This window comes from Lynx canadensis, chromosome D1 (genome assembly GCF_007474595.2).
Source record: "Lynx canadensis isolate LIC74 chromosome D1, mLynCan4.pri.v2, whole genome shotgun sequence".
Lineage (NCBI taxonomy): Eukaryota > Metazoa > Chordata > Mammalia > Carnivora > Felidae > Lynx > Lynx canadensis.
Genome location: NC_044312.2, coordinates 96,908,821 through 96,936,712, shown reverse-complemented (window position 1 = coordinate 96,936,712; position 27,892 = coordinate 96,908,821). Strand labels below are relative to the sequence as shown.

The 27,892-nt window shown below is 43.2% G+C and overlaps 1 protein-coding gene across 1 annotated transcript in view; it reads right to left on the bottom strand.

Moving 5' to 3' along the window:
* The window catches only part of EXT2 (exostosin glycosyltransferase 2), a 147,287-nt gene that overhangs the window by 31,170 nt on the left and 88,225 nt on the right, over positions 1-27,892 (bottom strand). Inside the window, exons 9-10 of the mRNA XM_030330822.1 lie at positions 16,367-16,556; positions 7,036-7,202 (exon numbers count right to left, since the gene is read on the bottom strand). Coding sequence (XP_030186682.1) covers positions 7,036-7,202; positions 16,367-16,556 — 357 coding nt within the window. The remainder of the gene's footprint in view (positions 1-7,035; positions 7,203-16,366; positions 16,557-27,892) is intronic.

Below are 27,892 nucleotides of genomic sequence, written 5' to 3'. Positions count from 1 at the left end.
CACTGTTCATTTTTCGAAGCTTTTGCTGTGTTGATTCTAATTAGTTCCGTGCATGGGCTGCTTTGAAGGGAGAGGTGGGAGTGCCCCCAGGACTTTACACACAGATTTAGAGAATCCCTTTTCCAGCTTCCTCCTTTCCTTAATCTTCCCTCCACTCTCTGGCTGGGAAGGGATGAGGTGCTACTTCTTTGCTCTCTGAACTACCAGCAAAAGTCAGCCAGTGGCCCTTTGCGGAGGTCTAAGGCCCAGCACTGGGGGAGGGGGAAGGCTCTCTTCCCAGCATGTAGGTTCTAATGACCCCAACCACTTCCTTCCTTTCCTTTGTTCCTCATGTCCTAGAGTTATCATCTCTTTATACTTCCAGGGTTCCCTTTTGCTCTCTCAAGCTCTCTAATACCCTGTATCAGAAATTTTCATATATTAAATCCATTCTATTGAAACAACTAGTATGGATTTGTTTTCCTGACTGATATGGATTCTTGCTTGTGAATATTAGAATAACAAAGAAAACGTTCAGGTGTTTTTATCTTCCCCACAAGGAGATTTCAACAAATTGGTTTGAATGGTACACAGCCAAAAATAAGAACAGCTATATATATAATGATCATTATAATTCTATATACTGTAACTGGTTCTCTCTAAGCCCAGTTATATAATGAAATCTTTACAGGTGACATGGTATGGTGAAAATACCACTAAAATGAGTTTAAGCCCTATTAGTGCCAATTACTAACTGGGTGACACCGGGTAAGTCACTTAAGGGCTTCATATATAGATTACAGGTGGGCCTTACCCATAACGTGAGGAAGCTAGATTATCTCTAATTTTCTTTATTCTTCACTTTCTAATTTTCTTTCCAATACCTTATATTCTTAAGAAATCACCAGTAAAACCATCTGGGCCTAGAGTTTTCTTTGCAGGAAGATTTTGATAACAATTTCAGTTTTTTAATAGAGAATTATGTATATACATATATTCTATTTAATTTTACATACGCTGTGATTTCCAAAGAATTCTTACTTTCATAAAAATTTTAATAGTATCCTCTTAGTGTTCTTTTAATGTCTGTAGGATCCATAATGTCAATCCTTCTTTAATTCCTTTTCACTCCTGACAATGATAATTTGTGTTCTCTTTTTTTTGAGTGTTCTGGCTAGGGGCTTACCAATTTTGTTCATTCTTTCAAAAGGTCAGTTTCTGTATCTGTAAATTTTCTCTGTTGGTTTGTTTTCTACTTCATCATTAGCACTTCTTTTACTCTTTCCTTCCACTTGCTTTGGGTTTAATTTACTCTTCCTTTTCAAAGTCGTTAAAGGTGGAACAAACTTTAGGTGTTGCTTTTAGACGTTTCTTCCTTCCGAATACAAGCATTTAATGCTATAAATTTCCCCTAAGAACCACTTTAGTTGCATCCCACAAATTTTTGTCAGCTTTGAAATGGAATTTACTTACAATAAAATCACCAAATTTAAGTGTGTTTTGACAAGCGTATATAGTCATAAAACCACCATCACAAAGTTTAGAACGTTTCCATTGTCTGAAAAGTTCCTTTCTGTTCTTTTCTCGTCAGTCTCATCCACTACCCCTGGCAACATAGTTTTTTCTACTCTAGAACTTCATGTACATGGGCAACACGTATAGGAAGTACTCTTTGGTATCTGGCTTCGTTCACTTAGCATAAGGATTCTGACACTTTTCCAGGTTGCTCCATATATCAGTAGCCCATTTCTTTTTCTTGCTGAGTAGCATTCCATTGCATATATTCCACAGTTTGCTCTTCCATTTGCCAGCTGATATCTACAGTTCGGGATCTTATGAATAAGGCTGTAAACATTGAGTACATGTCTTTGTGTAAAGACATATGTTTTTATTTCTTTTGGAAGCTGCATCATATGAAAAGTATACGTTTAACTTCATGAGAATCTGCAAAACTGTTTTCCAAATTAGTTGTACCAGTTCGCATATTTACCAGTAACATGTGAGAGTTCTAGTTGCTTCATGGCCTCATCAACACATGGCATTGTCATTGTTTTACATTTTTTTTAGTCATTCTACTGAGTATGTAGTGGTAACTCACTGTGCTTGTATTTTAGAATTGCCCTAATGACTATGATGTGGAGGACTTTTTCGTATGTTAGTTTATACCTACATATCTTATCTTCCTTTGTGAAGTAACTGCTCCAATCTTTTGCCCATTTTCTTTTTTACTGACTTCTTTGTCTTCTTCTTCCTGAGTTGTGAGGGCTCTTTATATATTTTAGATACAAGTTCTTTACCACATGTATGTTCTGAAAATATTTTTCCCAATATAGGACTTTCCTTTTTAATTTCTTAGAAGTGTCTTTTCAAGTGTGGTAATTTTGAGGAAGTGCAACCTATCCATTTTGGTTTCTTTTGTAAGTCATGCTACTTGTCTCCTATTTAACAATAAGTGCTTAGCTTCAATGCGCTATGATTTTCTCTTCTGCTTTCTTTAAGAAGTTTTGTAATTTTAGTTCTTATATTGAGGACTAGTTAAATTTTTACATACACTGTGAGGTGAGGGTCATGATTTATTTTTCTTTGAGATAAGGATATCACATTGTTCTAACACCACTTAGTGAAAAGACTCTCCCATCTCTATTGAATGGACTTGGGTCCTTTGTCAAAAATTAATGACATACACGTGTGCTCTACTTCTGGACTCTTTATTGTGTTTCGTTGATGTGTATAAGTTGACAACAATACCACAGTGTCTTGATTACTGTAGCTTTATAATAATTCTTAAAATGAGGTAGTCCTGAAACTTTGTTCTACTTCCCAAAATTGCTTTGGCTTTTTCAGGTCTACTCTGCTTCCATTTGAATTTTAGAACAAGTCTGTCAATTTCAATTAAAAAAAAAGAAAAAAGAAAAAGCCGTCTGGGATTCTGACTGGGATTGCTTTGAATCTACAGAACAATTTGGGGAGAAATTACACTTTTGAATGTATACATAGGATACAGCTTTCCATTTATGCAGTTGTACTTCAATTTCTCTCAGCAACATTTTGTAGTTTTTACTGAACATATCTGGCACACATTACCTTCAATTTTTCCAGCATTTTTTTACACATTTGCGTGAATATAATTTTTACGGCTTTTTGGAAATAAGATTTGACATACGATAAACTAAATCTATTTGAAGTGTATAACTTGATACGCATAATTTGGTATGTGTACATCTATATACACAGTAAAATCATCATCCCAGTTAAGATAATGAACATATCCATAACCCCTAAAAGCTTTTTTGCCTGTTATTCTCCCTCTTTTCACAGCTTGACCCTCCCCACTCCTAAGTGTGGCAACCACTGATCTTTCAATCACTGAAAATTAGTTTGTATTTTCTAAAATTTTACGTAAAGGTAATCATAATATATGTTCTTTTTCATCTTGCTTCATTCACTCATCATAATTATTATTAAACACATCCATGGTATGTCTCCATAGCTCATTCATATTTATTACTGAGTAGTATTCTATTGTATGGATATACCACGATTATTCATTCAGATTGGACATTCTGTGTTTTTCCTGTCGTTTCCAGCTTTTACAAATAAAAACTGCTATGAATATTGGTGTACAAGTATTTGTGTATATGTGTGCTCCTATTTCTCTAGGGTAAATCTCTATATGAAGAATGGTGGGTCACATGGTAGGTATATGCTTAGCATCTGAAATTCCAAATGGTTTTTCAAAATGGCTGGATCCAGACTGTGGATCACGGTGGATGGGCACGCACGCCGGAGTAACTTATTCCATAGCTTTCATGTGCATGCTGGTGATAAAGGTTTGTTTATTCATCAACTATTACTGAGTAACCACTGAATGGAATAAACCGGGTCAGGCATAGAGATAAAGCAATGAACAAGACAGCCATGATTCCTGCCCTTGTGGGGCTTACATTCTAGAAGAAAAGCAGACATTAAACAATATACTTCACAATTAATTATTTGCTTACAAAGAGGTAGAGTGCTCTGAACCTAACCTCCCTGAAAGCTTCTCTGAGATAGCAACAATTGAGCTGAGTGCTGATGGATGAGTAGCAATTAATAAGATAGATATAATCCAAATGCACTGTGCTCAGCACAAGAAAGTAGCTCTGGGTTCCAACGTAACTCCCCTTGGACATAAATTTTTGTTAACAGATTTATTAATTCACTTTATCAGTCAGGCTTGCTCCCAATTCCTGCATGAAATAATCCCAGGCTTGGGCCAAAAACAAACAAACAAACAAGCAAACAAGCAAAAAACAGGATCAGGAGCCCCATCACCTTCTGTCTTTTGACTCAACACAAAAGTGGGTACCCTCTCTAGAACAGTAATGTCCCAAGAAGAATGGAAACAACAACCTTTCCCATGAACCACAGCGGAGTCATGAGTGGGATAATGGGAATAACCATAGTAGCCGCCATTACAGCAGCCAACATCGTGTCTTGTAAAGTGCAGAGGATACTGCCTACCACATAGAAGGAGCAGTCACTGAGCATTCTCTTTCCATGTGCTAGGCACTACGGAATTTTCTATGTACACAATAACCTAATGAAGTGGATATTGTTACTGCCATTTTATGCAAGAATAAAATAACATCCAGAGAGATTAAAAAACTTGTCCATGGTCATTAACTAGTCAGTGAAAGGGCAGGAATTCAGGTCCAGAGCTACCCTAACTTTGTCCATTATATTAACTACTATGCAAGAAATAACTTTTACAAAGTTACCCTAAAGCACCAATGGTAGGGATGCCTGAGAAACCTGTTTGTTTTCCTTAGCATCAGGATAACTCTGTGAGAGACAACTGATATGCTCATGGCTCTTCGTACTACTTTTGCAAACCAGTAGCCTCTGACAGGGTAAAATCTTAGAGGACAGCACAGTGTAGACAAACTTGGACTGAAATTCCAACTCTTCCACTCATTAGCTGTGTGACTGTAGATAAGTTATCTAACCTTCTTAGTCTTAGTAAAGAATGAGAAAAGCAGTAACTGTCTTGCAGGTTTGAGAAAAGATCGTAAGTAATATAAGAACACCCAGAACATTCACTGGAATACAGAGAGTAGTTATGAAAGTTCTCCTTCCACGGCATCTAGAGAAGATTCAGATTAATGTAGAGGAGGTGTTTTCCTGCCTGCCACTCCTCCAATAGGCAGGTACTTCCTTCAAGGTGATGTGGAATCAAACACAGGTCATCAGAGGAAAGAGCGGAAGAGGCTTGAAACAAACTCAAGGTTGAAAGAAATCCCAGGGTTCAATATACGTAACATCTTAAGATTTCAACTCAAGGTCAAAAGGAATACATTTAGTCCACCTTTCTTTCTTTTTTTAGAGAGAGAGCATGAGCAGAGACAGGGAAAGGGAGAGAGAGAGAGAGAGAGAGAGAGAGAGAGAGAGAGAGAGAGAGAAAGAGAGAGAGAGAGAGAGAGAGAGAGAGAGAGAGAGAGAGACTCTTAAGCAGGCTCCACTCCACGACAGTGAGATCATGACCTGAGCCAAAATCAAGAGCAGGACGCTCAACCGAATGAGTCAGCAGGTGCCTCAAGTCTACCTTTCTTTCACTAGACTTCATTTAGCCCAACTGAAAATACTGAGGAGGGAGCACTCTATCCATCTTGGCTATATCATTCCAAATGTTCCCTTTTATCCACCTCCCTTTCACCACAAAAAAAAAAAACCCACGAATATAGTCTGAAGCCACTATATGCAACAAAGAGAGAAAACACTGGCCAAAAAAAAAGGTCTTTTTGCCATGAGTTGGCTAGAGAAACAAGTAGGTAATTCTTTTTTTTTTTAAAATGGGAATGATAGTGTGCTACAAATCATCTAATATCCTAGATGTGATAATGTAAAAGACATCTCTGTGAATGAGAATAAGCCCAAAAAGATGACATACATATTTGATTAGCCACTCTCACGCCTTTCACCGGCCAGTAACTATACTGACTGTATCACACACCAGCCTAATTCACAACAATTTCTGTTACACTCAAACTTAAAAAAACAAACAAACAAAGAACTTGAGCTTTTAATTTTTGGTGGTGGTGACAGGGGGATTCCTATTTCTTCCCCTGAAAATCCACTTCTAGCTTAAGGGTTAGAAAATGAACTTCTATAATAAATATACAATATAGAATATATATTCATTTAATAAAATCTGAGTGCCAAATATGGCCTCATGTAATAACATTTCGTGATTTCTTAGAACCTTAACTTCAGCAAACCCCGAGTCAACTACAAAGACGGCTGCCTCTCTCATGGGCAGGACAAGTGTAGGGGACAGACCGCACCACTTTCCCTGTGTCGGCCGTGGCTAATTGACGTATTCTCTCTGTTTTGCTTAGGTCCGATGCCGCCGTCACATCCCCGCACCGCAGGCCTCCTCCTGCCGCCGTCATGCCATGCATCTCACGCACATCCTCCCTGACAGAGCTCATCAATTCCTATTGCTTTTCACCAGGCCTCGGCTCTGGCACTTTCCCCTGGGGAGACCTTTACTGGTCTCCATACTTAACCCTTGAACCCAGCCTAATCCATCAGCCGCACTGAATGAACGGTGATAGAGCATGTTTCTCCCTAAAGACAGGCAGCCAACCTCTCCACTTAAACCTCAGAAAGAAAGCCATCAACAGGGTCTGCTTTCTGTTTGTCAGCGTCTCCAGCGTCTCTGCTCATTGGCGTTTTTATTGTTGCCGCGCCCAGCTGCTTGAGTCAGGGGAAGTGCCATTCGAGGAGACATCAATTAAGTGCTCGTTAAATGCTATAGACGCTCTTTTGAAAATATCCCCTGGGACTCTCCCTGGGAGTTCCCAAAAGTAGTGGAGGCCACAGCTGTCACTCTAGGATAGGGTTTCCCCAAAGTCTGGGAGAACAGCTTCATAACCCATACTCTTATGCACTATCAACTAGGGAGTAGAAACTGTGGCTTTAGACGATGAAATCTAATCCTCTTCATTAGAAAAGACAAGCAACGCTAGGCAAGAAACAGTCAATATGTAAACAGACTGTCTGAAACCTCCTTACCTCATAACCAAACTGCAGCTCATCAGAGGTCAGCATGATGATATCATCGTCGATAGCCAGGACAGCCTCTGTCTCGATTTCGTCGTAAGGGAAGAATCGGTTACTCAATTTGTTTTCAGCAGTCCTCACAACTTTTAATGGAACCCGGATTTTGGGCCAGAGAGAGTCTGGGGGGGGGGGGAAAACGAGGCATGCATTACTCTTCTAACCTCTGTGAGGAGATAAAGCAGCGCATGCACCATGCCACAGATGTGATGGAGCTTACTTCCACGGCTCCCACTCAACCCACACGTATAACTGTGCACGGGGGAGCTCTTACAGATGCCTGGTTATAAAATTCGGTAAGTACTTCTGTCCTCTCTAGGTCCTCACAACACTACTCAACCTCAAGGCTGTCTTAGCCAGAGTGCACAGATGGCTTCCGCTCACAACTGAGACACAGAGAAGCAGAGAGACCCAAGATCACAACAAGAGGAGGGGTCAAGTCCACACTGTCTCATTCTCAGGCCCAGGGTTTGCTACCAGAATTCCACCGGCTCCCCTGAATACCTCCGGCCAGGCACACCCCAGCTCAAAGCATGCCTCCGCTCTGCCAGCAAAGACAAAGCACACGCTCGAGGTGTCTGCCCCGATGTGCCAGCCTCCACAATGCAATCGCAAACAGAGATCAATGCCGCTAAAATCCAGCCCTCAAAATGGGTCTCACTGAACGACGTGGGTTTCTTAACTTAGCACTTTATCCCCTCAACCACCCCTTCGCTCTGATTCACTAGGTTTGGTTTCTCATCATGACCAATTTACAGAATAAATATCAAATTTCTAGGTCCAATTATGCGGGATTTTCTAGTATACTGAAGAAACACCAACCCATGACCTGCCTTACATTTTTTGCCATTCTACTCTGAAATGATCGAAGCAATTCAACCACAGGTTCCTTATTTTAAAATGGTGCATTTAGCATAGCACCCCTGTCCACAGACCTCGGGGTTCTTTACAGAGGTAGTGTGTTCTTCACACAGCATTTGTCAAATGACAAGAGGAAAGCTGGGTATCATACTGGTTCCCAAAACTCCATTGTGTAATTGTGGAAAGATGCAGTCTGCGTGGGTCTTGAAGTTCCAAATGCCTGTGGCTGCTCCCAGGTCCCCATACTAAAGAGAAGTGTGGTGAGGGAGAGTCAGAAGGGAAAAGGCTATTTTTACTGCCTTCGGATGAAATATCTCACTAAGGTACATTTTATAGTGTATCCATGTAACACATTGTTGGGACACTACCAGAGTCCTGGAAGAAGCCGGCACAATGGAGGCCCTGTAATTAAGGAAGGCATTCAGCCTTAAATAAGCACAGAGCCTGAAAAAGCAGTCAACTCCAAGAAGTATGTTTGGGAAAAGACTGAACTGAACACCAAAGAAATGATCCCATGGGTCACTGCCTTTTAATCAATAACAGTAGTTAATTATAGTTTCCTTCTTGGCACAGAAGCACATAATAAATAACTTTGGAATAAATGGACGGACACAGAACTTGAGAGACTGAAGACCTGAGTCCTGTATTACCTATGGGGTCTCAGGCAACTCCTTCTCGTTCTCCTCTAAGAATAAGCAGGGGTGGGGGGAGGGCACCTTTACTAAGCAACTAGTATATGCCACACGCTTTGTAGATGCAATGTCATCCAATCCTCCTGACAACCCCGTGGGGCAGAAATTACTTACAAAGTAGTAGCAGTAGTTACAAGGCTCACAGAGATTAAGTAATTTGGCAGGAGTTACAGAGCTAATAAATGAGAAGGCCTGTGACTGAATCTAAGTCTGTTTAGCATCAAAAACCAAACAGAACATGTACGATCTATTGCAGCTTGAACACCTCATGCTTGTCTAGATCTGGGACAAGACAATGAAGTTCAATGTTTTCTCCAGCAGTCATCCTTATTCTCGTTTGCTCCCCACTCCCTCTTCCAGGTAAATAAAACCCCTGGCATAAATCTACTGTCTAAATCCTTATAAAACATGAATCATAACGTCTAAAATATAAGAGGTTATAGCCCCACCTACTAGACCACTGAGTCTCAAACTTTCTGGTGTGAGGATTCCTATAGGCTCTTAAAAATTGTTGAGAACCCTGGGGTGGGTGTGGGGGGGAGGGGGATATGGGTGATGGGCATTGAGGAGGGCACATCGTTGGGATGAGCAGTGGGTGTTGTATGTAAGCGATGAATCATGGGAATCTGCTCCTGAAGCCCAGAGCACAGTGTATACAATGTATGTTAGCTCACTTGACAATAATTTATATTATAAATAAATATATATATCGTTGAGAACCCCAAAGAAGCTTTCCTTATATGCGATACACACACACACACACACACACACACACACACACACACACACAATTTATTTGTATGAGAAATGAAAACTGAGGAAATTTTAAAACACAAGAATACACAAGCACACATTCTACTAGCCACTAGATTGATGTTATCCCATGTTACGTAGCCTCTGAAAAACTCCTCTGTCACCTTGTGAAAGAATAAAGAGTGGGAAATGGAGGTGACTTAGTATTATTATGAACATAATTTCAACCTCCCATTCCCCCTGCAAGATTCTCATGGATGTCCAGGTCCCTGGACCACACTTTGAGAGCTTTTGTGTTCAGATTTGGGTGTCAAAATACGGAGAAAGTTCCAACAACCTGGAAAACAGTCTGGGAGGAGTGACAGGGGCAGTGCAGGCACATGAATCCAGGATTTCTATGGAATGTTTAAAGAAACCAACTGTGCCAGCTGTCAGCGTACTGCCCCTCAGCTCCAATGCCACCCTTCATTGCCCTGTTTCTCATACTGGAACTAGATCCCGTATACATTTCCCTTTTGCCAACTAGCTCAATTCTAGGCTTTGTCTGTGGAGGGTGCTGGAGGGACCCTTGGGAGGGAAGGGGGCTTTTCTTCTAGGTTTCAGTGTGCCTCTTTAACTTCTTGCTCCTTCGGTCCTTGGCCAGAAGACAGACAGGCAGCCGTACTTCTCCCCACCAAGTGTTAAGTGGCACCTCTAAGGGGCCCCTTCACAACAGGTTCTGCAGAGACCCCCAAGAGCAATGCAGCTGAGGGTCCCTCGCCATGGGTGGTTCCACGGGAGCTCACTGAAGCCCTCAACAGTTTCCTAGTAAGTTCAAGAACACGCTCTGGGTAGCTTCCTATTGAATTCCGTGGGTACTGAAGGGGAGCGGTAGGTTTCCCGGTCACCAGACTGAGCCTGCAACCCCCGCACACTTCACTATGCAGTGGGCTACGTATTGTCACACACTCTCCAACAAGGTCTGAATCTCACATCTAGCTGGGGAAGGGGCTCCTGTTATCTTTACAGTTTTTACTTCTTAGTCACCAATCACCCGTTACTGGTTAATGATTCTTTATACTAAACTTTTCCTGTTCAGGTTACTGGTGGTTTCGGTCTTCTATGTTGGCCTTGACTAATACATTAGGCTATCAGGAGGGTTATCAGATGAAAGGGGAATTGTTCTCCATGGCCTCTAAAGTTAGAACCATGACCGGTAGCTGGGTGAAAGTTGCAGGGAAACGGATTTAGATTCAAAATAGGTAGGAATCTTCTGATGGTAGAAACTGTTTTAGATACAGTGAAATGCCTTCAGCAGTTCAATGCACGCTTTTACTTGAAATGTACTAATTTAGGTCAGATTTCTACTCGACATCATATGAGAAACCAAACAAAATGTCTCTAAGGTCCGGGATCACATAAGACAGTAATATATCATAGAAAGAACAGTCTCTGGGGGTGCCTGGGTGACTCAGTCAGTTAAGCATCTAACTCTTGATTTCGGCCCCGGTCATGATGCCAGCCAGGGTCATGGGAACAAACCCTGCATTCACTTGGAGCCTGCCTGGGATTCTCTCTCTCTCTCTGTGGCTCCCCCATTCACACTCACTTTCTCTGAAGAAAGAAAGAAAGAAAGAAAGAAAGAAAGAAGAAAGAAGAAAGAAAGAAAGAAAGAAAGAAAGAAGAGAGAGAGAGAGAGAGAAAGAAAGAAAGAAAGAAAGAAAGAAAGAAAGAAAGAAAGAAAGAAAGAGAAAAAAACGAACAGTCTTTGGGAAGAGCTTCAAATCCCAGGTGTACTCCTTACTAGTCATGTGATCCTAAACAAATCAATCGCGTTTAACCTGTGTCTTCAACTACGAAGACAGAATAATAACACTATCTTCCCATCACTGACTGTGAGAATGAACATGAAAGCACTTAGCAGCACAGCGCCTGGCACATGGCAGATATCCAGTAAATGTTAGCTGTGCCTTCCTTTGAACATATGTGTCTATTTACAGAACCAAAGGACTTCTTTTGAACCTTAGGGGTGGCAAAGTGGTATATGTTAGATCTGATACATTACTCTGAAAATCCAGTGGCATCACCCAGCTTGTACCTTCCATATCCACTTTTATGTATGTATGTATTTACTGAGAGAGAGAGAGAGAGAGAGAGAGAGAGACAGAGACAGCGTGAGCCAGGTAGGAGAGAGAGAGCGAGAATTCCAAGCAGGCTCCACATGGTCAGCACAGAGCCCCATGTGAGGCTCGAACTCACAAATGGTGAGATCATGACCTGATACGAAATCAAGAGTCGGACACTTAACCAACTGAGCCACCCAGGTGCCCCCATATCCACTTTTAAATAAATAGGATCCCTGCCATTATTAATCCTCTAGAGCTGAGACAATGGAACACAGAAATGAAGCAAAAGAACACAAAGTAACAAACAGCTCCTCTTTCTGCAGTGTGTATAGACAACAGGCTAGCTGCTTGGGTTGAGTATGAACTTTCCTCTACCCTGCATGGGATTTGGACTTCCACTTGGTGAATGTGCACAGCATGTTCGAAGCACAGACGGCTTTCCACCTGTATCACCTACAGAGCCAAAGAATTACTTGAGACAATATCCATAGGGAACTAACTTGCCCCTGCCCTTGTAAAGTCTTTGATGGGGAAGTTTTAGGGAACGATGCAGGGCCAAGGAGGATGATATGGGCCAAGGAGGTGAAGATGGACACGGGACTACCCTTCCCTGTTCCGAGTCACACCTCGGTAGCCAAAAGTCAGCCAGGGCAAGAGCAGTCTCCACCTCAACAGTCAGCTGTCTACGCACCATCATTACCACAGACAGGCCTCCCAACAGAATTCCCAGTTTCTCGCTTTCACATTTTCAAGTAAAATAGGCCTCCAAGAAAAGGAACTACCATTCACCCAGGCTTCAGCATCCCTTCTGTGGAGGGCAGCACCAAAAATAAACATTATAAATTACCCCCTGCCCTTAAAGTAGATAATTCTGACATGGGATTTTGATTGTTTAAAAAATTAGGACAGAAGCTCAAGGTAGGAGAGAAAAATATGGGTGAGAAAGAAGAACTTTTTCTCCCCTTTCCATTAGTATTTTCAAAAGAACAGACTTACTCTTCTGTCTCTCTTTTGAGTCCCTGACAAGGACCTAGTTCGTCTACATAATCCCAAATCAGAGAACAGACAAAGCGTGATGATTTGCCTACTACTAAATGGTAATCCAAATAGATACAGTGGGGCTTTGTGCAAAGGGCATGAGCTTCGCATCCACAGAGACACGTGTTTATTTCTGGCTCTGCCATTTGCAGTTTTGTGATTCGGGCAAATCACACGTCTCATCGGGAGTTTCATTTTTGTAAAATGGGAATAAGAACAGCTTCCTTGCAGGTTTGTCCTAAGGACTAGAGATAATATGTGTAAAGCACCTGGCACAGTGCCTGTTCCTGGGATTTAAAAGGTACATAATACGTGGTTATAAAAACATCGTATCGTTTTCATCTTTATAACCGGGTTCTTGTAAAGTCTCACAACCTTCACTTCTCCCCTGACAATCTGAAGAGGTGTAGACCCACGGCTGTGGGGAGGCCCCTTAGGATGCAGAAGGACACAGTAAAGCATAGCCAGAGACCTTCAGGCTCCAATTCCATTGCTGAGCCCAAACGGGGTCTCTTTCTCTGTACTCCTTCTAAATTCTAAATGAATTCAAAATAATGTACCTTATGTCTCATCCTGTGAATCTGCAGCTGGCAAAATAAAAATGTCACCTTCCATTCACACAAAGTAGTCTGAAAAACAAGGGTTTTCCAAGCACATTGCTGAATTTATGAAAAACAAACAGCTGAGCCAGGTGACCTGATAACTTCACAGTTAGGAGCTTGAGTCTAGCTCTAAGGAGAAAAAGAACTCCTTGTGTTGAGGGTTTTTTTTTAAATGTGTACTGATTAATGGTTTTCTCCATGTTGGATGCCAAGAAAGATGTGAGCAAAGAGAATTTTCCCTCCATCTTGGCAAAGGTACCATAAAATGCTCAGGTTGACTGAAGATGACCCCAAGCCCATCCTGGCCAACACTGTCACAAACACAACCACAGACCCATAAAATAAATGGTCAGATTATCTCCATACAAACCTTGAGCTCACTTCTGGAGTGCTCAAGCTGCTGGTGTCCAGCTGGTCCCCATGACGTTAATTCCCCACAGTCCCAGAATTCAGCACAAATGCAAGGTAGCTGGCTGTGACTTCTACTTCTCTGTTGCCTCCTCTGGGTTGACCATCCCAACACACTCAGCCCAGCCCGCCGGCTAACAACTATCAAAGTCACAATCTGAAGCCAGGGAGCTCCTGAGGTCAATTCAAATTTAACACTGAAATCAGCTAAAACAGAAGGCTGAGTTAAACCTGTCTGAGATGTACAATGTAAGAGCTTCCTTCACACGGAGGCCAGGGGCCAAGCCAAACAACCTCTATATCCATCAAGTTTGGAAACTGAAGAGCTGGGGAGGAGGAAGGCAGTGGCTTGCCTTTTTTTTCTGACAGAGCTCGAAACCGATGTGACGAAAGCTCACTGGAAATTTCTATTGCCTAGTCTAAGTATTTACTTAAACTTCAAACCCAGCAATTTAGGCTTAAATGTAACCAAAAAGCAAAAAGTATTTGGTTGTGTTGGAGAGTGAAAAAAAAAAAGTGGTGGGGGGAGCCGGGGTGGGGGGGTGGATTTCTGCCTACATTAACCCTCCCAGCAGCAGACATGTTCACCGCAATATTTATTTTAGTAAATTCAGAGAAAGTGAAAAACATCATTTTCGCCTCTAACATTTCAAAGCCTTGGACTTGCTTTATAAAAGATATATATGTTACTAATGCCATACATGCAGACTCAGATGGCTTTGCTGGCATGAGGACCAGAGCTGACAGCCTCATTTACCAACTGAACAAACACCCCACAGAAGATTAAACATGGTTCACGCTCTCCCCAAACAACCACATCGCCAGAGCCTGAGTGGAGACCTAAAAACCACTGCGAGGGAAAAAAAAAGCTGGTTCAGTCTCTAAACGTGTCAAATTTGGGGCCTCATCGGTTGAGGGCTCGCTCTCTTCCCTGGAGCCAAAACATTACAAAAATAAACTAAGCTCCTGGTCATAAAATTAACCACATTTTAGCAAGGTCTCCCCAAAATTAAGACGGAACACCCAGCTCCAAAACCTCTAGGTTTGTGTTACTGCTTTCCGTCAAACCAGGGCGAGGCGAGGGCTTTGACTAGGAGGGCAGAGAACGGTTCCTCCCTTCTCACGGTCTGCGAGGGACTCGCACTCACAAGAAACCATTCCCCTGGAGCGCAAAGTGCCTGACCAAGGTGTCTAAGGAAGGAGAAGCCTCCTTTGCATTTAGCTCCAGATTCTGCACCTGTGCCTATCCGGGCGGGCGGGGGCTCCCTCTGAAAGCCGGCGGCCTGCGTGCGCGGGAGCAGGCGCGGGAGGGTGAACGTGGCAGGATGCAGTGAGCTACCGCAGATCCGAGCAGGGACCCACAGCCTTCCTTCTCAAAACAGGACTCGTCCCTTTCAAGTGCCAGACCAAGGGGCAGCACAACAGTGCCGGCCGGCTCACCCCCCCCCCCCCCACCAGGTGAGGCACCAGGCTGGGCCCTCTCCATGCCCCTCCCTGCACAGCTCCCGTTTCCCTCTGCCTTTCCCTTCCTCCTGCCCAGTTCTTCCTCCTCCCCTCTCCTCCCTTTTCCTTCTACCCCTTTCTTGAGAGTCAAATAAATGAAACAAACGAAAATCCAGGAAACTGGTTGTTGGGAGGAAAACGGACTTGGCATAAAAAGATGTACTTAATAAGAAAAAGCACTGTTCTTTGGAGCGTAAAATGGGACCGTCATTTAAAGTAGACATTTTGTTTACTTAAACCACGGCTCCCTAAATCTAGAGAGAAAGTGCAGGATTCTCTCAGAGAACAAAAATCCCACTAAGGAACATTTCTTAAATGTCTCAGGAGGTACTAAAGAATTTTCTTGGGGGTAATTTCTGATTTGCCTCACAGACAGTAAATGTTCTTCTTCCAGCCTAAACTATAGATCTACCGGGGGCAGTTTCCAGGGTTGACTATCCTGACTTCAGTATTCCCAATTAAAAGAGAATAGCCATAAAAAGTGCAGATACTACTGTCAGGCAATAAACTAGACCTTATCAGTGATAGTGGTGCACATTACAAACTTCAAACTCATTCCTTGCTCTAATCCATCAGAAACTTCCTGGCTTTAATAGGCTATAAAGGGCAGGAGCTTTGAAGTGCCTGGGATTAGGATCAGTAATAGACAGACTGAATGAGAAACTAAATGCAGGTGGAACATACTCTATGCCTCCTGAATGAAAAAGAAATCCAATTAATCAAACAGTCCTCAACCCTAGCTGCCAGCGCCAGCCAGCAGCTCACACGGTGGCCAAGGCAAGGGACAAAGCGATTAGCGATGAACCGCCTGGGGACCGTAGTGCACACTCACTTTAAGGAACTGATTCGAAGCCTGGAGACGGCATGCTCTGCTGACTTGCCCAGTTGGAAGTGAGGCCATCTTTTTTTTTTTTTTTTAAGGAAAGCACAGTATCAGAGCCGAGATAAGGAAGGAGAAAACTAATGCCTTTTAAACTGAGCTTTCATGTAAACAAATCAGCTGAGATGGCCGAGGGAAGCTGAGGTCTGTTTTCCCAAGGCTGCTGGCCTTTGATCCCACTGATTCCTAAGCTCTCAGACCCTCGTGGCTGCAGCTCACACCCTGGGCGCACAGTGAGCTGGGCCACCCCAGAACAAGAATGAGATGGCTGACTAAACTGGGGTCACGCTGCCTCAGAAATGGCATTACTGTTGACAAAGCAGGAAACTTCATGCAAGCCTAAGGATGCAAATAATGTGGCCGTCCCAAACTGACCCGGCTGGGAGGCGCGCCGACACCCAAAGCAGGCCGTTCCTGAACACAGCACCTTCCCACCCTTTTTACCTTCCGGGGGATTTTTATTCTGATTATTCCAGACAACGAGCAGCTTGGACAGACTGGGCACCTTGGACACTTCAGTGATGACCCGGAAGAGGCTTTCCACTCGGTCGTAGGTGAGGACGATGGCGGTAAAACCTTGGGACTGTGGTGGAATCAGTGGGAGGAAGAGTGGGTTGCTCACACTGCCCCGCTTCTGCAAGAGAACAGATGAATAGGAGTCAGCGAAGGGTCTAGTAACCATGGGGCTGATCTCTTTGCCACTGCTGTCAGCAGGCTAGAACGTGGGAGATTGGGTGGCTGTCACCGTGACCAGCCCAAGAGCTTTTGTACGGACTCTCTTTAATTAACTTTAGCTCTGATGCCACTAAAACAGGAGCAGAGAATGTCTGTAGCCCAGAAGAGATTGCTAGTTAAACCCAGCAGATGAGGGGCGCCTGGGTGGCGCAGTCGGTTAAGCGTCCGACTTCAGCCAGGTCACGATCTCGCGGTCCGTGAGTTCGAGCCCCGCGTCAGGCTCTGGGCTGATGGCTCGGAGCCTGGAGCCTGTTTCCGATTCTGTGTCTCCCTCTCTCTCTGCCCCTCCCCCGTTCATGCTCTGTCTCTCTCTGTCCCAAAAATAAATAAACGTTGAAAAAAAAAAAAATTTAAACCCAGCAGATGAAATACATGCATTATCTCCATTCTCTCCTCAAGTCCACTAAAGTGACCGTAGGTCGGAAATAGAAATGGACGACGACAGTGAAATGAGAGAGGCCACAACAGCTGATGAGCAGCAGGGACGGGTTTCTGAAAGACTGGAAGGGTGAAGTGGTAACGGGGCAGGAGAATGAGAGCGGAAGCGAAGTGCCTACACACGGGGGGCCCACGAAGGCCAACCAGTCCAAACTGCTCAGCCCCCAAAGGCTCAGAACGGAGTTCAGCAGGAACCTTGCGGGGTAAGAGGAGGGGCAGGGCTGAAAACAGGAAGACTGGTTAAAAATATGTGTAAGGAGCAAAAAAAGACCCAGATCCACAAAACTTCCCTTCACCCAGCCACTCAGCCAGAAGACTCCTCTTCTTGCCCTCCCCTGCAGGGGGAGGGAGGTATATTCTCTGGGGAACTGAAGCTCTGGGTATGGAAATGTGGACACCTTTGGGAGGAAAATGCAGGTGCCAGTCTACGTCCTGAGTGATGAGCCCCAGAGCCTTCTTGCTCTCCAGCTCCCCAGACGCTGGCGGCCATGGAGCCCACTTGCCCCTCTACCACCTCACAGCCCTCCGGAAGTAGCTTGCCCTCACACACAGAGCTTCCTTCCGGTCAGGTTTTCAGTGATTCCCTGGTAATTATGAGCAGATCCTAGAATCACAGCCGTTTCAACAATATCTTCCGCATAATGACAGAAACCAAATGAACACATAGAAAAGCAGGAAGTCAGGGGAAACAGAGACAATAGAAAAGCAGAAGGATATTAAAACAACATCAATAAATTATATCCTCAGGAAGAGAATTTTTCATCCATGAAATAAGAATAAATTGCTATTTTTATTTAAAAAGATCTATCAAAGAACAGGAAAGAATACTTGAACATTAAAAATATAGCTTAATTTTTTTTAAAAGCAGGATTGAAAGAAAAAGGCAACATATTCGAATCTAGTGAACAAAAAGGGCAGAGATAAAAAACAGGACAAAAAAAGATGAGAATATCCAGGAGGTCCAACATCCATCTAACAGGTTCCTGAAAAAGAAAACACAGAATACAGAAGAAACAAAATTACCAAAGAAATAAGTTCTCAGAACAGTAGAAGAGACATGAGTTTTCAAATTGAAAGGGCCCAAGAAGTAATTAGCACACTAAATTTGAACAAAAAAAAAAAAAAAGCAAAACAAAATAAAATATATCAAAGCACATCACTTCTGACACTGGGAATAAAGAGTGTGAATACATAAAATGCATAAATCCTGGCAAGGAGTTCTAGGTGTGAGTTCACTGTATAATTCTTTCAATTTCTCTGTAGGTTTGAAATTTTCTCAAAATAAGGTTTAAAAAGTACTGACGGAAATTCAAATTCTTTGCTACCATTAAAACATTAAGTAACTTTTGATACAGTAATATAAGCAAAAATATTTTTGTACTGATAATAAGATTGTTAAAACAACTTTATATTTTTAAACGGCTTTTGTGAGATATAATTCATATAATATACAATCCACTCATTTAAAGCATAAAATGGTTTTTGGTACATTAATTTTTTTAAACCATGGTCAAACATAACATGAAATCAGCATTTTAACCATTTTTAAGGGTACAGTTCAGTGGCATTAATTACATTCACATTCAGACTATGTGAAAAGCCCAGGACCAGACTTCATCTCTGCCAGAAGGTGGCTGAACATGAAATGTCCTATCTGTTATTCTGGCCGCTTACACTTCCCTAGCGTCTCTCCTACTCTGGCATTCCCAAGGTTCCCCTTCAGCCTCATCCTTATCACTGATGGACACCCATCACCACATAGAGGACAACAGCTGTTTGCCAGATGTAACAGTGTGGGACAGGAAATGTACACAAACACATGGAATACACATGGGATGGGAACTCACAGAGACTGAATGGGATTCCAGGAGTCCTAATGTAATCAGGATATTAAAGCCAGAACGTCCACAACAGGCCATAATTAGATTTCACAGCCACGAGACACAATAGGAAAGGCTATCTGCTCAATGCGGACTTTCTGTGTCTATGACCTCATGCTCTGACATTAAGCTGCAGTCTTAGGAAGGTGCCTGGACTTTAGCACTGGTACCCTAGCATCTCATCACATTTGTAGGAACCCCTTTTACTTTTCGACCCCAAATCTTATTCTTTTATCCTCCTGACTTTTATGGAAACTGGTCAGTAAGTAGCTTATGCTTAAGTCACAACTAATCCTGAAGGTGCATGGCCTCTCTGCCATCACCATCCCAACCCACTCATTTACTCCTACCAACACAATACTCTCTTACGCTTGAAAAGCACCACTTAAATGGAAAAGGCAGAAAAACAGATTTTTTGAAGAAGGGTGTAAAATAATGTAATGTGTGATGAAACATTTACCGAGTATTTACTAAGCGTTAGGCACTGGGCTTTACACGTATTATCTCACTTGAGTTTCACTCACAACAACCCCCTGGTAGACACAGTTATTCTTATTTTTCAGATGATGAAACTATAAGATTAAAAATAGTAGGGGCGCCTGGGTGGCGCAGTCGGTTAAGCGTCCAACTTCAGCCAGGTCACGATCTCGCGGTCCGTGAGTTCGAGCCCCGCGTCGGGCTCTGGGCTGATGGCTCAGAGCCTGGAGCCTGTTTCCGATTCTGTGTCTCCCTCTCTCTCTGCCCCTCCCCTGTTCATGCTCTGTCTCTCTCTGTCTCAAAAATAAATAAACGTTGAAAAAAAAAATTAAAAAAAAAAAGATTAAAAATAGTGAATGATGTCTAATCATTTGCTTTACCAGAAAGAAAGAAAGAAAGAAAGAAAAAGAAAGAAAGAAGAAAGAAAGAAAGAAAGAAAGAAAGAAAGAAAGAAAGAAAGAAAGAGAGAGAGAGAGAGAGGAAGGAAGGAAGGAAGGAAGGAAGGAAGGAAGGAAGGAAGGAGAGAGGGAGGGACGGAGGGGAGGGGAGGGGAGGGGAGGGGAGGGGAGGGGAGGGAATGATGCTAGATGCTCAAGGTTACACAATGTGTAAGCTATCTAGCTCCAGAACACTGGATGGTGGAGGTTCACGGCCCTTCCCCATGCCCTCCTCCTCCGAGTCCAAGGCAGGCATCACCATTTTATAGACTCTAGAAAATGGAACTGTGGGGAGCACCAGAGTTTATTACTTCTAACTCTTCTCTGAGACAAAAATGCTGGAAGTTCTTTATCCTTGATAATCACATGTGGGCAAGAGCCCACCCCAAACTCTATGATTTCCAAAGGTACGTGGAATAAATACGTAACACTGACACAGAGGAAACACATAAATTAAAAAAAGGTAAATACATCTCTAACACAGAAGGAAAAACTATTAAAACCCCAACAAAATGAGGTCTGTTCTTGGGAGAAGTGGGGAATGCTAGCACACTCGAACGCCTGTATGACATTAAAAGGAGAGGAAAGTTCCCTGAGAGATGCGAAGCTTGGTTTCGGAAAACGAATCCCTTGGAATTTAAACTGAGGCACCCCCTGAAGGGCATCACAGCTCTGATTTCAAGGCACTGCCAGGAGAAGGAACCAGAGTCTCTGGCAAGACGACAGATTGGGTCTCATCCCCTTGGCCAGCTCCATTTGGGAAGTGGAGGGCGGTGGAAGGGGAGGAGGAGAGGCGGGGAAGGGGGTGGGTAGGACCCGACGGTAACTTGTCTTGGTGTTCTACTTTTCCACACTACTCACTTGCACACCAGGTAAGGCTTGAGAAGGCGGAAGCAGAAGAGGCAGCCTAGGGGCGCCTGGGTGGCTCAGTCGGTTAAGCCTCCGACTTGAGCTCAGGTCATGATCTCACAGTCCGTGAGTTCGAGCCCCGCGTCGGGCTCTGTGCTGATCGCTCAGAGCCTGGAGCCTGCTTCAGATTCTGTGACTCCTTCTCTCTCTGCCCCTCCGCCTCTCACGCTCTGTCTCTCTCTCAAGAATAAATAAACATTAAAAAAAAAAAAAAAGAAAAGAAGAGGCAGCCTAAAGGGGAGACCGCACGCCAAGGAGCAGAATAGGGACTGAAATCTTACCAACACTTACTTCCCCATGAAATACAGATCTCGAGATGAGCACAGACCTAACTCAGAAGCGGCCGAGCATGTATTTACTGGGATACGGGCTCGGTGCTTTACTGTAGGATATACCGCCAGGGTTATATGAGGCAGGTGACTTCAAAACCCGAGTCGACATGTTTGGGGTCAGTTTGGGAACTGTGTGTCCTTAATAGGAATCTAGATTCTTTCACTTAGCAGCAGTGTGACCGGGGCAAAGTACTTAACCTCTCTTGCACCTCAGTTTCCATAATTGTGATAATAATACTACTTCTCCAGCTATGAGAAATAATAAGAGTAATAATTTCTAACAATGTTAATTATTTATATTTCTTAATTAGCATTTCTTAACAACCAAGAGGCTGTTAATAAAAGTAAATATTTAATATATGTAAAGTACCTCACACATGCAAGCATTCGATGAATGGTAACCAATGGTTGACCCTGTGGGAGTAGTAATTTCTCTGGGCTTTACTTTACACATGTCTTGAAAGTGGGATGGCAATTGTCAAGTCTCTTCCAGCAAGAAGTCTAGATGAAATCCTTCTTCTTCTCTACCGTGACCTTATCATGCTCTAGGGTCCTAGTTTATCCAGATTCTCTACCTCTACTCCTTCTCCAAATATACTGTTTTTATTTTCACAGTTTCCTCTTTTCCTTCCTACTCTTTATATTTTACCTTGAAAGCTCCATGAAAGCAAGAACCATAGCTGTTTTAACACCTAGCGCCTAGCATAGTGCCTAGTGCTACCCGATGAAAACCTGTTTAAAAATGAGTAAGTTGGGGTACCTGGGCCGCTCAGTCAGTTAAGCAGCCAACTCTTGATTTCAGCTCAGGTCATGATCTTATGGTTCGTTAGATCAAGCCCTGCCTCAGGCTCTACACAGAAGGTGCAGAGCCTGCTTGGGATTCTTTCTCTCCCTCTCTCTCTGCCCCTCGCCTGCTCGTGTACATTCTCTCTTTCTGTCTCTCTCTCTCTCTCTCTGTCTCTCTCAAAAATAAACATTAAACATTTTTTTGTTACTGATTCTTTTTTTTTTAATGTTTATTTTTGAGAGAGAGAGAGAGAGAGAGAGAGAGAGAGAGAGAGATAGCATGGATCGGGGAGGGGCAGACAGAGAGAGGGACAGAGGATCCGAAGTGGGCACTGTGCTGATAGCACAGAGCTGGATATGGAGCTCAAACTCACAAACTGACCTGAGCCAAAGTCAAATGCTTAACCATCTGAGCCACCCAGGTGCCCTTCCAAAAAAGTCCATTAATACAAAAAATAAAAATAAAAATGAGTAAGATTAAATTAAATTCCATTAAATCCACAGGGCCCAGGTGATGTTCTTTCTGTCCTCTTCATGAATGGATGTGAAGAGTTGATATACACTCAAATGCGTGACGTCATGAGTTCTAAAGTAATTTCCAACCTAGTTCATTCATTTGAAAGCACTTACCAAGAATCTTATTGTGCCAAATATTCCAAAGAAGTGTAGGATAAGGATACTTAGCAGAGAGTCTGAATCTAGGTCCTGCCATTTACTAGTTTTGTGATGCGTGAAGCTACTCCTGTATGAATTTCCTCCTCTGTAAAATGGGGACCATGATGGTACCATCTCCTAGGGCGATGATGACTAAGAGAGATGATGCACAGAAGCTCTGAGCAGAGGGCTCAGCATAGAGCTCCATGAACTGTAGTTTAAAACAAACGCAAAAATGTGCGGCTCTCCCTACCCGTATTCTTCCAACCTGCCCAAATACTGGTGTTAGCAATTCAGCGATTGTTCCTACCGATAGTATTTCTCATGCTCATTCATTCAGTCAACATTTCCTGAGCACATCCCATATTCCTAGAAGAAGGTTACAGATGCCAAGACAAACCAAGGCCTTCCCCTTGACATGCTCATAATCTGGTGGGGAAGACGGCTAGGTAAAATAACAAGTACCAACACAAGGTGTTCAAGTCCGGGGCAGCAGGGAACGTGAAAGCCGATACAGTGGCCTCTGCCTCCCTGGAAGAGACGAGGAGGGGACTGCTGCGTCGTCGTTGTCGTCAAGGGTAAGCAGGCGCGTGCTGGCAAACTGAGTAGCAAACAAGACAGGGAGACAAGGGAGGAGAGCGGAAACGAGAGGGACCGGCCGGGCAGGCCAACGCCATGGCACCAGAAGCCTGGAATGATGGAAGGGTCTTTTAAGTCACATGATTAGCTTTCTGTTGATGTCTTTCAAAACTTTCTTTTCCTGAGTATTGTTTTCCTGAGAAGGAAACATGGCTCCCTTTATGTTCTTTTTCAAAAGGTCAGAAATAGGAAATGCTGCTCTACAACTAGGCTTCTGTGCCAATCGCTTTTTTCCTCCTCAAACATAATCCCATTTGCCTTTGGAGCACAAGGACAGCGTGGAGAAAGGCGGCTTTAATTGGGGTGTGTGCCTTCACATAGACCCTCCGCTCCACTGGGGTAAGGTCAACAAACTAACCCCCAGAGAAAAAAACTGGTGGAGAAGGACATTTCAAGAATGGCATTCAGTCTCCTCTGAAATACCCTTAAGAACTGACCCCCTGCTGGCTGACCAGAGAGAGTGTCTACAGTCTGGGACCTCTTGACCCCACTTTCTGCAGGAAATCAAGCAAATTTAAACCTCCATAATTTACTCAAGACTCTGACTTCTGCCAGGGAAAAGGCAAACAACGCTGGCAATTAACTCTGTTGCCTGATTAAATCTCCATCATGGCAGGACAGGGCATGGAACCAGGCACCCAGCAACAGTGACCTGAAGAAAAGGCAAAGCCCACCTACCGCAGCAGCACCGCCAGAATCTGGGCTATCGACACCGCCTTCAAATCTCCCCCATGAAACCGTTTACTCAGAGATGGGAGGAGAAGCCAAGAGGAGAGGTATGTATCACTGTGGCAGAGTACTGGCATGTGGCCAGAATACCTTGGCCATCTCCCGCCCCTCCTCCCAAACTTCACTTTCACTCCCACAACAGCCATTCATTCTAGAAGCTTCAATAAGAAATCCAGATTGTTAAACTGCAATCACATAAAAGTAATCCATAATAGCTACAAAAACTGCCAGGTCACAAGACCAGCTGAGGAAAAGTTCTTTCATACTGCTTATTCTGGAAAGCCCTGGTGAGTGAGCAGTGAGCAGACCAACCTGCAAGAGAGAGTCATGGGCTCGGGTTTCAGGATGCCTGAAAGAGACGCATAGGGTCACCCTTCAGTGCAAAGGGGTTTTCCCCTTCAAGAAAGAAATTCAAACTCAAATTAGGTGTGCCTTTGGCAATCTCATACAAGGAAAGTTGTCTGGACCTCTCCCGCAATCTCGTTTTGCCTTTTTTTTTTTTTTTAGTTGAAAGGTCACGGTAGCCCGACATGAGCCTAGCCAAAACCATTCTAGCCAAGGTTACCTACCATACAGAAAGCAGAGGAAGGCAGGGAGCAAGTACATGGCCTCTGCTAACCATTCTGAAATGTTCTTGCTGCCACTACACGAGGATTATAAAATCAAGAGCGAGGAAAACCACATGCCGTTACTAACTAAAGGACTCTTTCAACCTAAACCAACCAAATTCCAGACAGAAGAAATCAACCTTGAAGCAGGATGATTCAAAATTTAATTCCTATTACTCACCATATCAGAGATTTTTTTAAAATGTCACCACGTATAAATTCATGTGACAAGAGAACTAAGCACATTGGAGTGAACCCAGATTTGATTTAACTGAAGGTATCTGGCTGAGCAGAAGAGTGAGAATTCAAAGAAAGGAAGGGAGGAGAGGACAGGCTTGTTATACAGAAGCTTTTGAGCCCTTGGTAATGAGGAGCCTTACCTATCCCTACCTTGACAGAAAGGGCAGTTTCCCTGCTTGTTTTGAAGTTATCAGCCCCTACCTCAATGTGGTTTCAATTATGAATTACCAGACTAAAAGGGGGGAAAAGCTTTGATTTATTCTTTTTTGCTCCAATTATGCATGATGTGTTTCCACTGAAGATTTTGAAAAGTATTTCATCATGCCTCTCATCCTGAAGTGGTCAAAGGGCAAAACCAAAAGGAGTTAACCCTTCCACTTCATCTCGAGGTTCACAGAGACCTCCTACTAAAGGATACAGAGCAAGGCCTCGGAAGCGAACAGAGCCAGGAAAGGGTTAAGCATTAGCATCACATTACTAACGTGCATAAGGGTGGTGTCCCCGTCCCAAATGGTGAGATGATATTTATGTTAATGGTTACTGGGAGATTTGAAAGGGGCAATCAGTAATGTGGCCCACGTTACCTTAACCATTAAACCTCTGCAGCCCCCAACAACTGGCGGCACACACTCCACTGGGCATGCGCTGCCTCAGGAAACCAGAGAAGTACAGAGACCTAGCGCGGTCTTCGGGCCGGCTCTCTTAGATCAAGGGAGAAAAGATTCGGCGACAGGTCTGAAGTCTACTTGCTGCGTCCTACCTTTAATTCATTCCACCCACAAAAAACAACTGATTGTTCACAAACACAAGGTAACACGGATGGCTACAATCTCACTGACTTCACGGTAAACAGACACACGAAAGATGAAGAAAATCAAAGGTCAGAAATCCCCTTAGTGCGGCAGACTTAACTAAGGGAGATAGTAAATTATCAACTTAGCATCCCTAGAACTTCCTTAGGGCAATTTGCTCCCGAATACGTTTTCTATGGTGGAGCTGGAATGAGTCTAACCGCATTTGAGTGTACCAGAAGAACAGGCGTGGGCGACTCTCTGAGAGACTAACCCAGGGTCACAGGAGCGTGGGGCAAGTAATTTCTACTGTCAGTCTCTTTTTCTTCTAGACGAGTTTAAGGTCTTCTCTTTTTCTTTGGCGTACTGTGGTTTCACCTGCTTCGTGATTTATATATAGGTCTTCCTGAATCTGAAGTCTGGAATTCAACAATAACGGAAAGTCCTCAGCCATTATCCTTTCAGAGGGCCTCTTTCCACCCTTCCTCTCTTCTCCTTCTAGAACTCTTGATTACACATCCTCCACTCTCCACATCACTTCACTTTTCAGTCTCTTTGGGCTATATCTCAACAATTTCTTTCTTTCTTTCTTTTTTTTTTAATTTTTTTTAATGTTTATTTATTTTTGAGAGAAAGAGCATGAGTGGGGGAGGGGCAGAGAGAGAGAGAGACACAGAGACAGAGAGACAGAATCCAAAGCAGGCTCCAGGCTCCGAGCTGTCAGCGTAGAGCCTGATGAGGGGCTCAAATTCATAAACCAAGAGATCACCACCTGAAGTCGGACGCTTAACCAACTCAGCCACTCAGGCGCCCCTCAACAATTTCTTTGAATCTACCAATCTAATCCCATAATCAGAGTCCTTGAAGGTGAATTTCTGCTGGTTCTCAGTCATGATATTGCCTTATTTCTTTATGGTCTTGTGGGTTGTAACTGTGATTTTCCTGAGATACTTTATTTGTAAGAATTGAGACCCAGATTGAAGATGAATTACTCAAGAGTGGGTTTGTCTACTTCTGCTGGTCCCTACCAATTCAGGGCCACTTCCAACGAAATTCTCTGAAAGTGTATTTGGATGACACCTATTGTATGAATTCGGACCACGAACCATGTGAAGGTGGCTTAAAACTGTAGTTCTCAACAGCAGGATCATTACAGACCTACTTCTTTTCCCCTTTAACTGAAAATATAGTCTTTTGATTTCCTGGATTCTCCAGGAAGTTCTTTCTAGATTCCCCAACTTACATAGGCCACAGGCTGTCCATCCTGCTTCCCTGCCCCATTCTTCATAGCAGAAGCCCCAGGTCATCAAATTACAAAAACGTCCACGCAAAGCTGGCTCTGGTTCCCAATCACCTGCCAGGACACCCAGCCTCATTTTGTTTAGTGAGTCAACAAATATCTTACTTTCATGCCAGCTTAGCAATACGCTAAAACTGCTTTATGATATTTCATTCAGTATTTTACTTGTTCAGTTGGGAGGGTCATGGAGCATATCTAATCCATCATAACGCCAGTGACGGAAGTCTGTCTCTATTTACACTGTCAATCTAATTATTTGCTATTGTGTTTCCTATTTAATTTGGGGGCCAAGTTTGTGTGCAAGATAAAAACAGTTATGAAAATACAGTAGTATATTATAACAGATGGAATGATGGACTGAGAATCTTCTTTAGTCTCCATTTCCTCTTTTATAAGACAGAATGATGGAGAGGTAGATCTTAAGTAAGTCTCACTTTCTTCGTCTGTAAGAACAGAGCTAACAGAATGTTAACTCTTGGAGTTGTAAGGATTAAACAACAGAAAAAACATAATAGAGCCTACATGGGTACAAAAAAACAAAAAGAAAAAACAAAAAAAACCACTGTCCTGTGAATTTCAGTTTTTCCCCACCAGTGTCCTTCACAATTTTAAAATCTGTTCCATGTGATAATGCATTATACTAGCAGCCTTACGTTAACAACACTTTACTTTTTATAGTCCCACACCACTTACAAAATGCTTCCACATATACTATTTAAGATTTCATAATAATCCTGTGAAATAAGTAATATCCCCATTTTACAGATAAGGATAACAAATTTCAAAGCATAAGTTCGAGTTAATAAATGGTCTTGAACTCCAAGGTTTGATTCCTTGGAGTCCTTTTCAGTGGTCTTGATTTGTCGTCGGTAATCAGTCACCATGCTACACTATTCTGAAGCTGTTGGTACCCCTAAACCCAGTCCTACAGAGGAGCGCACACAGCCGGGAAGACAGATTTGGTAGGTAACCTCTGGTCACTCAGCTCATCGCTAGGAAAGAAGGGATTAAAATG